Here is a 14,262-nt window from a genome sequence, read left to right as displayed (position 1 = left end):
TGGACCAAATATTCTAGACAAGTTCATTAACCGGCCATACCGCTCAAGTCACTGGAGAGTTATCACCCTTTAATTATAGAAATTACCTAAAATCGGTCTGGTCCGATCGATAACTCAAGACGTCCTTGTCTAATCATCACCAAATGAGGTAAAACTGTATATGGGCAAACATTCTAGATGAAATTCGATAACAATGTTGCTTCAGTCACTCCAGAGCTATGACCATAAAAATGCCAGTCTCTGTATTTACAGTGTCCGCTCACTAAAGTTTACTTTAATGTATAACCTCCCATTACCAAACTTGTCCTTAAATGGGCGTATTTTGCGTCAGTTTGGCACTCTTTGTAAATGATTATAGTCAAACCTGCAATGACATATTCATTGTGGTTCGAAAGGTTGTGTCACTAGTCGCACAACAGTAACTAATAAAAACTTTTTTTTTTGCTGAGTTAAATTATTTCACGAGGGGTGTTGGTATTTTCACTGTTTTTGTACCATATTGTCACTGTTCAATATCCAGCGTATAATAATCAGCATGCGTATATTGGAATATCGTTGCACGGTAGCATTCCTGCTTTATGGCTACCGTTTTCTTTTTCGAAATTTAATGCATAATCCTCGCTTCAATAATTGTAGTACACAATATGTCAAAATACAAAGGTATTATCATGTTAAAAATATATCGCTGGTAAAATGTCCATTACTACGATCGCACAGGAGTCGTAACAAACGTTGTTATATTTTGTTTTCTTCTTGAAATATTCAATAATTAACAATATTTTTTGTACTTTCGAACTACTTAGTTTGGTGATATTATGTTCGAGAGATTATATAGAAAACAAAGATAGCGTTGTCAGTACAATTGTAATATAATCAGTCTAAAGTTGCAAATATCCGATTGCTTGTTTCACTAAACAATTTTAAGAGTATCAATCATTTGAAAGGAGACTAATAACAATGTCTGCCTTAGTTCTGTACGCATCTGCTCCCCGCATGAACGATGACTGGCCTTTTACGGCGACATCCGGTCGGCGTGGTAGATGAGTTATTTGTGGTTTTGCCAATTGAGTCCCTCGGTATGCTGTGCTTCCCGAAGTCTTCCCTGTCCTGCTGCCCGAGACACCACTAGACGAGCGTTCATCATTGCCAGACAATAATGATAGGGAATTAGAATGTACGATATCAGTCGACACGACTTGGTCTGGTAGGGAGGGTGCTAAAGGTGCCGAGGACGATTGTTCTTTTACCACGCTGCCTATCAACACATTTGCTTCTGGCTGCTTATTGTCAAGCACAATGCCTTGGCTAGGTACAACAGGTCGTTTATTGTTTAACAAAGACGTGAGCCAAACATTCCGATCTTCCGATGCATTACTTTTAATCGAAGCCGTCTGCGATCCTTTCGTGTCCCTTTCCCCCCAAGATGTGAAGGATATGGCTTTTCCAGTGTGAATTTCTGTAGCCTTTCTATTAGTGTCGGTTGAAGACGAACCGCCACCGATATAAGCAACAGACCCAGGTTTACTTATTTTATTATTTCCACCAATATTTCGTGCATTATTTACGCGGGGTTTGTTTGTAGTAGATGTTGAGGTGTCTGTAGTTTTAACACTGGAGGTCGTCTGCCCATTGTTATCAGATTTTATTTCCCGTCGTAAATGTTTTGAAGATGAATCAGCCATAGACAAAGATGTTAGATCAACCGTTGATCCAGAAAAAATAGAATGCCCAGAATTTCTACCACTAGATTTCGGTATTAAAGAAACGTTATAGGGAACTCCGGAATTGTCATTGAACGTAAACTCACGTAATACATTTGAGCCACCGTTATTTGAATAATCTTGAACATTTGAGTTTCTCCCGCTACTTCCTCTCAGGTCTCTGCCAAAATCGTTACCGTTTCTGCTGTCCCCTCGAATTTCTCTGCCAAAGTCGTTGTTTCTTTCGTCGTCATTGCCTCTTCTTAATTGTCTGCCCAAATGAGCAGCCCCACTGCTTCTTCCATATAGGTCTCTAACAAAGCCATTGTTACCGCCGTTAACATCGTTACCTCTAAACCCTCTACCTAAGTCGTTATTTCTACCATTTCCGTCGTCCACTCTCAAGTTTCCGCCAACTATGTTGTTTATGTTGTTCCTGTTACCCCCTCTGAATTCTCGGCCAAAGTCAGTGTTCCTTCTGTTCCCATCAATTCCTCTTAAGCCCCTACCACCATTATCATTGCCCCCTCTACTGCCGAAATGGTTGTCCCTTCTGTTCCCATCAATTCCTCTTAAGCCACTACCACCATTATCATTGTTCCCTCTACTGCCGAAATGGTTGTCCCTTCTGTTCCAATTATTCAAACCCATGTCTCTTTTAAAATCAGCGCCCCTATTGTTTTCGTTGTTTCCTCTGCCAAAGCCGCTGTCACTTTTTCTACCATAGTTGTTTCCCCTTCCATTTCCGTTTTCCCTTATAAAGTCTCTTCCAAAACCAAAATTGTTGATATTATCCACTCGACTTCGTCTAAAAGCATTGCGGTTTAATTGTTTATTTAATCTATTATTGTCATTTCTTACTCGACGACCTCTTTCAATGACACCCATGTTGTTGATCTCATTGTTCCGTCTAAGATCCATGTCAAAATTACGATTACTTTGAAATCCCGGTCTTAATTCATTGTTGCCAAAGTCTACCACGTCGTTTCCAGTGGAATGTTCCAGAAAACTAACATCTTGGAAATTATTTCTACGACCACGGCTACTAATGGTATCTCTGGGATTGTGTTGAAAAGTTGAACGCCGGTTACCACCGGCTCTGTGTGTTTTTCGTTCAACATAAGGTGACACTGGAATAACTTGCCTTCCCGCAATTCTATCACGACTATCGGCTATACGCCTGCTTTTGCCGTAGTTATTAATATACGCGTTTCCTCTCTTCAACATATCATTGCTTTGAGTGCCGTAACGACCACTTACCACTGGTGAACCACCTGCCTCAAAATCACGACCACTAGATCTTCGTTCATAATTAGCTGAGTAACCTCTTTGATAATCACTAGATGATGCCGACGGCAAGCCTGCTCTGTCGCGTCTTTGCGCTCTGCCGCCGCTACCAGCAGGGGACTGTCTACCAGGAATAAAGTATCGTTCATACGTTCCATATCTCGGACGTGAACTGTAGCCCTGACCGTATCCACGAAACCCATGCTGCCGACCAAAGTATGGCGGGTTGAAAGGGTTGGAATTTGGTGGCATATGTCCGACTACACCGGACATCCCAGCTGCTACCAGAAGCAACAGACCAGGAGTCTCAAGACGGATTGGTCGCACCATGTCTCTCCGCACTGAAAGTAAAAAAAAAATCAATATAAATTTATGTGTTTTTGTATATTCTAAAAATATTAACTGTATGTTAGATTATCATTATTCAAACTAAGACTAGCTGTATTTGCAAATCTTACCTGTAGTCAAGGATGTCTGCGGTCCATGAATGAGGCAGACGCCAATATGTAGTTAATTGTATGATTGACAATGACTTTTTTTCAAGTAAATGTTTGATTGGCAGCAGGCGAGTCAATCATAAACTAATTTGACTGTATAATCGGCCCCGTCATTTAAATTTTGACATACATTTTTACGCTCTTGTCATAATTACCAGTACGAAGGTTGTGAGGACACATTTGAATAGATCATCTATGGATTTATAACAAGCGTTTCCTGTTTGATATCTCAATTAATGGGTTTAATGCCAAAACACACAATAAATTAAGACACAGAGGGCAACCAGTGAATATTAAAATTGCAATAAATATATAACTAAATCGCATTGATATTTCTGTTACATGTTATTTAAGCCTGTTTAAACATTATACATGTCTTATTATTTTATTTTAATATAGAACGTTGCTATGAGATGCACGATTGCTTCTAAACACGATGTTTTCCAACTAAAGAATTGTTTTAATTTACCGAAAAGGATAAAACATACCGAAAACAATGGTTCTGATGAGGGATACTGTATTTAATTTGAACGAAAAGCCGCATGAAACACGATAATTCTACCTAATGAGACTATAGTTGATCACTGTTAATCTTTTAGGACACAACAGTCATTTAATATTTGTAGATTTTCTTTTCAGATTTTTTATATTAATGATAACAATATTGATGTCAGGATTTTGTTTTTTTCAAAAATGCATTTTTTTTTAGAAAAGTAGTTAAAGGTTTTTTTTCGTTTGCTATACATGTTGATGCATTGAATTTAAATATTAGTGTCATTTTAATTCAAATGCAGATAAAGATATTTAGCGTACTATTTTCCTTTTTTGCAGACTGATACAAGTTTAAAGTTTCAGAAAACTCCAATATACAAGGATGGCAATTATTATTTCTCGATATAATAATAACTTTATTGGGGTACAATGTGGAAATCAATTTGAATAATAAATACATAATACTCGTCATTTCAATAGTGCTGTCATTTAATTTTTCATAACCATAACTATTGTTTGAAAAACACATCAAAAACTAAGTACATTATTCAAATGTTGCTCTCAATAGTGAAAATGAGGCCCTGGAGGAGTAACATTTCGCTGTTTTCGATGCATTTTTGAGGTACCACATGTTTATTATTTGGAAAAAAGGCAACATTTGTATTTAAACCGGTTGAAATGAAATAAGTTCTTTTAATGAAAAGGCGCATATTGACCAATCTTAAAATGGGCGAGTTTGCATGCACACTTTTAGCTACATAGATTGTTACTTTTTTCTCCGTCAGTGCATTTGTAAGCGATTCTGTGCAGTGTCACAATCTGCTTATTAATAAATGATATTAAAAACAACATCGAATAATTCAGAATAAATACCTTTAAGGACAAAACACTGTGTAAAGAGGATAAGAAAAATCGAAAATTTAGATGTTTCCAAATTTCATATTTTATTTAGGTTTGGGAAGCATTCTTTTTCAAGAGTAAAACATACACCCCTTACAAATTTTTGGTGTCAAAAATAGTTCAGCAAATTTATAAAGCAATTTTAAAAAACGACCCAAAAAGCATTTGCTTTTTTTTCGAAAAACTCTTTCGTCTTTCATGTGAACATGTTATTAAATCAAATTGCTCCAACAAACACAATTAACATTGTCTTGTGGTTTCAAATATGAAAAAAAATCAACGGCACAATTGATAACATAAACGTTTTTAATTGTATAATCGAACCTACTCTAAAACAAAATGATAAGTTATATTTAAGCTCTGTTGACTTTACAAAAACATTCGTTTTATATCTGCAGGAGCCTTACTTTTTACCAATTAATTACATAGGGCATATGTGGGAATCGTGATGAATACTGTACCGCTGAATTGCAATAAATAGTCAAGCATAACATTCAAAAATGAGTTTAGTGAGTGAGAGTTTAGTATGCTCAATATGAACATGTGCTTGTCTCGTTTATTTTGTATGTATGCAAAGATCTGGAGGAATATTTATAACTTAAAGTGACACTCTTACATACACATGTATAACAAACATACATTTTGACTGGTACACCTTTAACTACTTAATAAATAATGCATTTATGGAAAATATTAATTACTGATAATAAGATTGTAACCGTGTATTTAATGGCAGCAAACGCAAACATATTAAATGATTGGTGAGTGCTAAAAGATTTACTGTGCTCTTCTAGGAACTCATATGGTAGAAATTCCATGATTTCTGGGCCCTTTTTTCAAATTAAACTCAATAACCTTCATAAGAGCCATTGTTTTTGACATTTATTCATCCTTTTTGGAATAGGAAAACAATTGCAATAATTTTGGTAAATTTAATTTGGGAGTAAGAGTGCATCTTTTAAGGTACTGTGTCACAGATTGGCACCAAAAAAAGCTTTTTCTGTTACGAATCTCAGGACAATTATCTAATAATGTGTTACGCTTTGATATCGTAATTGTAAAAAAAGTACCAAAATGTAAAAAAAAAAAAAATGTGTCGGAGACCGGGTTTGAACCCGCGTCGCCAAAATTGTAGTCCAGCGTCTTACTCACTGCGCTACAAAGGCTTATTCAAATTGGGTGACATTATTAAGCTATACACCTACCTCGGTAATATCACGTGATAACACCGACTAGCCAATCACGCATAAGGAATGAATTCTACCTGGTAGACATACCCAGAAATCTTTTTTAATGGAAAAATACGAAATAACTGCTAAACTTAAATAAATTGTAAACTATGTGGTACTTCAGTTAGTAAGTTTCAATGCATTGTACACATCGATGCCAAGTTTATGTCAGTTTTCGACAATTTTCTTTTTTTCCGCTATTTTATCATACGTGAGACAGCACCTTTAATGGACTGAAATGAATCAATATCAACATATTTAATATACTACTCTTGTTGTACGCAGATAATATTGTTATATGTTCTGAATCCGAGGAAGACCTACAGAATTTTACCAAATTACTAGATCTAAATGTAAAATTAAGGTCATAGAATTGAGAAAGGGAGGTTTGTCATTTGTGGCTAATTTAATAAAATATGAAAAGCTCTAGTAGGCTAAGCACCAAAAGCTGGCTGTAAACTTAAAAAAAAACAAAACAAAAAAACATCACTCAAAATTTACTTAATTAAAGTTACGTCTTATCATTATTAGATAATAGTCCTAATAGGTGAGATACTTAATTATGATTCAGAAGTGTGGTATTTTTTTCAAAAGCTGATTTACTTGAGAACATGCACCTTCATTTCTATAAAATCAATGTCAGGCGTAAAACTTTATTAAATTATTTTATGTATCACTATTGCCAAGGTTGGTCCGGTATGGTTTCAATGAGGGCAAAATAAATTATACAATGAAAACTATAGGGGCAAGCCCAGGAGTAAAAAACTGCTTAGAGGCACACGGCAAGAATCCACGCGACAATGAACTGGAGACTCAAATGTGTAAACACCACGAACCCAAATACAAACACCACACACAGACCACTCACGCATCGAAATAGCTTTCTGCATAGATGATGGGTTAACCGCCTTGGAACGGACAGTGAACGATATCGATTTCTTTCATACTTTTTGATGAACTATGGCATTTTATCAATGAAATAACATCAGTGAGAATATCAATTTAATATATTAACCGCAAAAAGGAGAGAACATATCAACTTTTATAACTACTTTTAATATCCTTTGTAGTTATACTTCCCCTTGATCAAACCAAAACACTTCACCTTGGACCAGAAAATGTTGCCAAAAAACTAATTTGAAATTTAAAGAAGGTGACATAAGTTGGAATAAAGATATATTTGGAAATAAACAACTTACCGTTTATTAGAAAAATGGTTATCCCGATTTTCAAACGATTTCTTGAACTTTAAAGCTGAATGTTCTAACAGTAGTCCAACAGTTGCTTCATACCAAACATATTACAGACGAAAACAAATGCTCGAAAATAAATAGAACGTTATATCATCGTTTTTCAAATATTGTTTGAACTGTTTGTCGTTGTAATCATAAAACGAACTTCCCTGAAAATTCACACCGCAATTATCAGATTAACTGATTAATTGTATACCCACCACGTCTCAAAATTTGTCAACAACCTAGCGTGGTCTTCACTCTTTTCCTTGAACTCGACCTGTCTTCAAGCGAATCAGACTGGTCTCTTACAGTGGGATGACTGGATACTCATGTATCATGAAACAAACTCTAAAACTAAGAAAAATGTTTTATATCCAAAGCTTATCCGCAATTGTTTTGCAATTGTTCTACATTTCAAATGTTCATTCAATAAATGGCGGTGTAGTAATTTGGTTATTTATTTATGCCCTGTTTAATGTATAAGTGCGTTCGTTAGGTTTTGGAACATAGATGCACTAATTTACCTCAATGGATTAATGTTTATAAAATGTTTGCACTAAAAAACGAGCGAATAATAATCTATAAAAAAGAATATCAGAGAACTTTTTCTCCAGAAACCGGAAATAGAAAGTTGCTACGTCATCAGGGGTGACGTTAGGGACGTCCCATGGGTAGCGGCGTAAAAAACACTCTTTTCAAAAAATGGGGTTATTAAAAAAATGTATCAAAATACAAATAAAACTCCGAAAATAAGCATAAAAGAAACAGAAAATGTATTGTTGTTTCTTCAGTGAAAGATCGTATTTCATTTCACGCGTGATCATAGATTCTATATGTTTTTCTACGACACTCATGAAATAAAGTAAGTTCTTACCCTGAAGTAATATCCTCGATTTCTTTACTTTTTCCAAAAATCCATTTTCCACAACATTTGATGACATATAATACAAATGCCCAAAAATAGCAAATCATACTTGATTGGAGCAGCTTATTCTTAAATGCAGACGGTAAAAACTATAATTGAAGCCTTTCCATACATAACAGAGAGCAAAATCTTTTGTCAAATAACAGGGCCTATATTATTTGCGAATACTGCTCATATGGGTCTCATTTTAATCCATGATGCACATCCCATTGGGGTACTAAATAGACTGCCCTTATAGACCTCATGAAAGTAATTATGGAGATATTTGAGTCTCATATCTTTGCTGGCTTGGTTTTAGGAGGGGGGATCCTAAAACGAGTAGAACTTTGCTAAAACTTCTGTATTAATGGTTCGATTCACGAAATGGAAACATCATATGAAATTGGAACGTCATATGGCCATACTACCTAACAATACATTAACTCGATATTGACAGCGCACCATTAGTTTATATAATCATCGTAACACGCAGACGGCGCCCGCGTTTATAACGTTACATGACACCTTATTGGATTGTAAATAACAACACATACCATGCGCTTAAACAGCGAAAGGTGTAGCATAACTGCATATGCAGTATGACGTCGTGGTAAAATTGCCGCGAGTAAGGGGGCAGTTGTAGTTTAGTATCGAACCGAAATGCTCATCTAAAGTTCGAAAACAGATATTTTGTCATTTTCATTAAAAATTGTTTTAAGTGTTCCCACATATAGATATATAAATGAAAAATATGTTCAAAATGTCTTAGCTGTATGAACTAAGATAATCGGATTTAAAAACGTTTCGGACGGTTTCTTATTATGCCATACTTCAATTATACATAATGTTTAAGGCCAAAGGCCTTGTCAGAATGTTTCTTTTAGCAACGTTACACTTAATAATATGCATTTCATAACTTCCATTTCCTGCACGAATCGGTGTGTTTAATCAATCATTTTTAATGTTTTTTAATGCGTATGAATTGCTGGAACATATCAACATATCGTATCCTAAATTAAAGATAATGAATCTAATAAATCCATCAATGAAGCCGAAGTGCTGACCTTGTAATATTTCGCTAATTATATCCTTTTGTTTGTAAAATTCTTAAAATATTGCAGGAAACACAATGAGGCTAGCCCAAACTTACAGAAATCTTATCTTTAAATGTTAATACAAAAGTTTATATGATGCACATTGTTGTATTTGTTAATACAAATGCAGTGTTCCAGAACCTAAATGTTTTGTATAAACACGTATTTTGAGAATGTATATTCTCATACTTAAGCATATAAAATAAAATAAACTTTTCTGAGTCTGAATATGAACACATTTTAAAACTTGAGTAAATTTCTAACGATAGCGGCAAATTTTCCTCTTTTCGGATTTTTCTACTCAAACTATTGCGGAAACTTGTACAACATATGTTACTATTTAACTCCAGGATACTATATGTCATTATGGCATTTTTCAAAATGTCCACTCTATCATAGCTATGTATTTATTTTCCCTTAACCCATATCAGTTCGACATTGCCCTGTGAGAAAACATTATCATGCCTTAAAGATTTTCGTATGTCTCGTGTTTCTTCGATTGGTATTCACATACAGGGCATTAAAGTTATAACACAACTTAAGCATTTTCTTAAAAGTTATTTTTTCTCCGGAACAACGGCGTTTTTCCAATAACAATATGGTGTATTTTTATCAGTCTTTATTTATCACAAATACAACACATTCAATATCAAATAAAGTATAAAAACAAATAAATACTCTCACTCAATATTTACACAATAATTATTATAGAACGATATCAGTGTCATGGAAATGAACTGACAAATCCTCTAGATAGACCTGACCCAAACCTAGGTTGTGATCCTGTTGAAGATCCGGTATGAAGAGAATGAGATCCGAACATGGTACTTGGTGTTCTAGATGGAAAAGATGTCCGTGGTAGAAAAGATGACCCTGTCAATGTACTTCTACCAGGAGACGGAAACGAAGAAATAGTACCACCAAATCCTGTTAAAGAGCTCGGTCTTGTTAAAGAAGATACAGGAAACCTTGGCAAAATCGATGAACTTGTTAACGGAAATCGCGAGCCTGCCAAACCCGTTCTTGTTCCTGTTAGAGACATCGTTTGTCTTGTGCCATCACTGAATGTTCTGCCTGTTGGCAAAGGAAGAGAGCTTGATGGTCTAAATGGCCCAGATGTCAGAGGTACCTGAGACCTCGGGGAGTCACTTCCACGTGTACGTTGCGCCATGTCAGTTCTCCTCACTGAACCAATTAAACTGTCACCCCTGCTTGGAACGGTGCCAAAGGTGTGTAACCTCGGGAGTATTGATCTTGATGATGAAGACCCCATTCCAAATCCTGTCGAACTTGACCCCAGTGAAGTGTCAAATCTTACAGGAGAACGAAACTGCGGAGGGCCAAATTGTCCTGAACCAGTAGAATCTCTACGTCCCATACCAAATAGTGTAGGGTCACGAAATCGTCCAATGTCAAACGGAGATATTGGTGGCATGCTTCTGTCAAGATCGACTGGACCACGAAATCGATCGGATGAAACGGTTCTACTTGCATTTAAACCTGAAGAAAATGGTTCACGCGGACGTCTAAAACCGGAAGGAAATCTTGGCTCAAATGGTTGGAACCCTGTCCTTCTTATCAATGATCTACCAAATGAGCCCGGAGTTTGTCCATCAAATGAGCCCGGAGTTGGTCTATCAAATGTGCCCGTACCTTGTCTATCAAATGTACTCGATGTTGGTCCATCAAATATGCTCGGACCTGGTCTATCAAATATGCCCGGACCTGGTCTATCAAATGTGCCCGATGTTGGTCTATCAAATGTGCCCATAGTTGGTCTATCAAATATGCCCGAAGTTGGTCTGTCAAATGAGCCCAGAGTTTGTCTGTCAAAAAAGCCTGGTCTTGATCTATCAAATGAGCCCGATCTTCTTCTATCAAATGAGCCCGTCGGTGTACCAAAGGGACCTGGTCTTGCCGATGAGCTTGGGAAGTTCTGGGAGACCGGTGCGAGAGTACCTTGAGCTAAATCTCCAAAGCCTGAGCTTCTTCCAGACGATGATCTAGATATAGGCCGTAATCTTCTGGTAGTTGAACTTCGAGTGTCAAATCCATCACTTGAACTTAAAGGCCGTGCTGGGTCAGACCCTGGTTGAAATCGTTGGTCAGATGGTACAGAAAATGGTTCAGTGGGAGAACTGTCAGTAAATCCGGAATTTGAGTTGAGGTTAAGGTCAAATCCTCCACTTGTGAAACCATTCGACGATGATAGACTTCCCGATGGGTTTGTGTTTGAGGGAGTGTTCATCCCACCACTAGATGGCAAAGGTTCATCATCAAAATTGGTGCCTAAAAGTGAACTTCCTCCAAAATCAAAGTTAGTTCCAATGAGAGAGTTACTTGCTCGTGTGTCAGATGAAGCAGCTTTTACTTGTGGCACTAGATCAGGCTGAACTTCAACACCTTCATTCATCAACGGAATATCGACACCACTATTGGTTCCAATATTTGAAGTATCATTCGAAGATGATATACCTCCCGTTGGTTTTGTGTTAGAGGAAGTGTTCACCCCACCACTAGATGGCAATGGTTCATTATCAAAATTGGTGCCTAAAAGTGAACTTCCTCCAAAATCAAAATCAAAGTTTGTTCCAATGAGAGAACTGACTGCTTGTGTGTCAGATGGAGCAGCTTTTACTTGTGGCACTACATTAGGCTGAACATTAACACCTTCACTCATCATCGGAGTATCGACACCACTATTGGTTCCAATACTTGTGAAACCATTCGACGACGGTAGACCTCCCGTTGGTTTTGTGTTTGAGGGAGTGTTCATCCCATCACTAGTTGACAATGGTTCAGTATCAAAATTAGTGCCTAAAAGTGAACTTCCTTCAAAATCAAAATTAGTTCCAAAGAGAGAACTACTTCCTTGTGTGTCAAATGGAAAAGCTCTTTCTTGTGGCACTAGATCAGGCTGAATTTCAGCACCTGCATTCACCATCGGAGTATCGACACCAATATTGGTTCCAAGGCCAGAACTTCGACCTGTATCTGATAAGTCATTTGATAACAGTGGATCTGAAGAAGATTGACCTCGCAAATCTGTAACAGACTCCGCATTGGCAGCAACTTCTGTAGATATTGGCAAAACGTCATTGAGGCTAAAATCCATCGGATTATTTCGAAGAGAATCTGGAATGCCCTGTGAAATCTTATTTATCCGATTGTCATCAGGAACGTTAGGTTTATTTGCACTAGGAATCGGTTCAGCTTTACCAAAGCTATTGTCCGCAGGTAAGTTGGTGTTTGCGTTTGACATTGGATCTAATCCGGATGCAATACCCTCGGAGATAAAATTTGGGAATGATCCATTTATTCCCATTTCTTGTTGAACAGATTGCAAACTTTCTTCCCAAATTGTCATTCCGTCATCAACGCCATTGACGCCCATTGGGATATCGCTTTGATTGGGGTCACTTTGCATCCAAGCTGAACGAGGCTCATGTATGTTTGGCTCGTTATTTGGTGGAAATGGTGGCAAATTATCTAAAGCGTTTGCAATATTTGCAAACACTGACTTGGTCATGGCAATGGCGTTTCGACGACTGTCACCGACCACTTCGGTGTTTACATTTGATGGTTCACGTCTCTGACCCAGTCTGTCATTAAAAGCTGGTTTTCCAACTGGAATCGTTTGGAACCCATTAGTAGACCGTGCACGATCAATACTCGCTTGATCTCGCTCAGCTGGAACGAACCCCTCCGCACTGAATGAAGACTGCGGGTGGTCAGGTTTGTTGAAACCGTCACCTTGAGCAAAGCCATCCACAGCTTGGAACCCGTCTGTCTGCGTATCGACACTGCCTATATGTAACAATAGGCAGATGAAAAGTATGGCGATGCACATGCCTTTGCTTGATTCTGAAAAAAAAACCGACATGTCACTCATAATTTGAAGAATTCGCAATATAATTATTACATAGTAAAATCACAATATACAACTCACTGGTGTGTCAAATGAAAGCAAATTCAGATATTGACATAAAAAGCTATTGCATTATTGTAATGACTGCTTAAAATTTAAGTCGATTAAATAAGTGTGCATTGTGTCAAAGATATTTAGATTTAATTCGTGTAGCCAGTTATACACTTTAATATAAACTGAGGATGTCAATCAGGAAACTTTGACTCTAATTTACTGAATTAACTCTTGATACTTTGTAACAAACTTTTGATAGTCATTACACACTTTGTCCACCTCTTGCTGGTAAAAACAAAAGCAGTTATCATAAGAAACAAAACTAAAAGTTACAAGAAATATAAGACACAAATAACTTAGGCTTTACCGTTTCTTTAGATTTTGTTCACACGTACATACAGTTTCAGTTTCACAATGACTTCACGTTTGTGATACCATCGTTTATTTATATTACTTATAATTAAGATAATATCAAAACTAACACTTACCAGATATTCTTAGATAATCGCGTCATTCGCATATAGTCTAAATGAATTTGTATGCTTTTTATTAACTCAAAAGCCAATTTTCATTCGCTCAGCAAACTGAATTGCGCTGTTTACTGACAAATCGACAATTTAACGACCGCAATAAAAAACATGGTTGGTTATAACACTTGATGGAAAGCATGACTTTCGTTTATTATATATGACGAGCATAGCACACTCCCTATATTACGTTACGTTAATACGTTAACGCTGTGATTGCACGTTTTAGCGGTTAATGTTTTTTTACCAATTCATCATTTGTGAATGTCACGCGGTATTACTCTTTCATTTTGCTGTATTATTTATTTGTCTTATAAGAACTACTGAATAATATTCACAATGAAAAAATAACAACATTAAATGAAGTCTGTGTTAAACCTGTTTCTTTTTTTTAATTAGAACCTTAACTAGGACCATTATAACTAGGTTTAATCACGTTAACTGCAAAAACATAACGAGCATAATAATTTCAAAT

At 36.6% G+C, this 14,262-nt stretch overlaps 2 protein-coding genes across 4 annotated transcripts; both read right to left on the bottom strand.

The window, feature by feature from the left end:
- Window positions 1-850: 850 nt before the first annotated feature.
- Window positions 851-9,400, bottom strand: LOC128213416 (probable serine/threonine-protein kinase clkA). 2 transcript variants are annotated; one of them, XM_052919083.1, is made up of 2 exons: window positions 9,309-9,400; window positions 851-3,328 (listed from the first exon to the last, which is right to left on the bottom strand). In XM_052919083.1, exon 2 carries the CDS (start codon window positions 3,315-3,317, stop codon window positions 930-932), a length of 2,388 nt encoding a protein of 795 aa, XP_052775043.1. In that variant the 5' UTR covers window positions 3,318-3,328; window positions 9,309-9,400; the 3' UTR covers window positions 851-929. The 2 variants fall into 2 exon arrangements, with proteins under 2 accessions (XP_052775043.1, XP_052775042.1); XM_052919082.1 differs by lacking the exon at window positions 9,309-9,400 and adding an exon at window positions 7,305-7,440.
- Window positions 9,401-9,940: 540 nt separating this feature from the next.
- LOC128213412 (uncharacterized) lies at window positions 9,941-13,903 on the bottom strand. 2 transcript variants are annotated; one of them, XM_052919075.1, is made up of 2 exons: window positions 13,749-13,903; window positions 9,941-13,202 (listed from the first exon to the last, which is right to left on the bottom strand). In XM_052919075.1, exon 2 carries the CDS (start codon window positions 13,186-13,188, stop codon window positions 10,063-10,065), a length of 3,126 nt encoding a protein of 1,041 aa, XP_052775035.1. In that variant the 5' UTR covers window positions 13,189-13,202; window positions 13,749-13,903; the 3' UTR covers window positions 9,941-10,062. The 2 variants fall into 2 exon arrangements, with proteins under 2 accessions (XP_052775035.1, XP_052775037.1); XM_052919077.1 differs by lacking the exon at window positions 13,749-13,903 and adding an exon at window positions 13,628-13,741.
- Between the last annotated feature and the right edge of the window lie 359 nt (window positions 13,904-14,262).

The sequence above is a fragment of the Mya arenaria genome, chromosome 13 (genome assembly GCF_026914265.1).
Source record: "Mya arenaria isolate MELC-2E11 chromosome 13, ASM2691426v1".
NCBI classification, from domain to species: domain Eukaryota; kingdom Metazoa; phylum Mollusca; class Bivalvia; order Myida; family Myidae; genus Mya; species Mya arenaria.
Note: the sequence above shows the minus strand (reverse complement) of the source record. Positions and strands in the feature narration are given on the sequence as shown.

Coding starts and splice junctions, on each gene's coding strand:
- LOC128213412 (XM_052919075.1), bottom strand. CDS start 13,188: ATGTGCATCGCCATACTTTTCATCTGCCTATTGTTACATATAGGCAGT.
- LOC128213416 (XM_052919083.1), bottom strand. CDS start 3,317: ATGGTGCGACCAATCCGTCTTGAGACTCCTGGTCTGTTGCTTCTGGTA.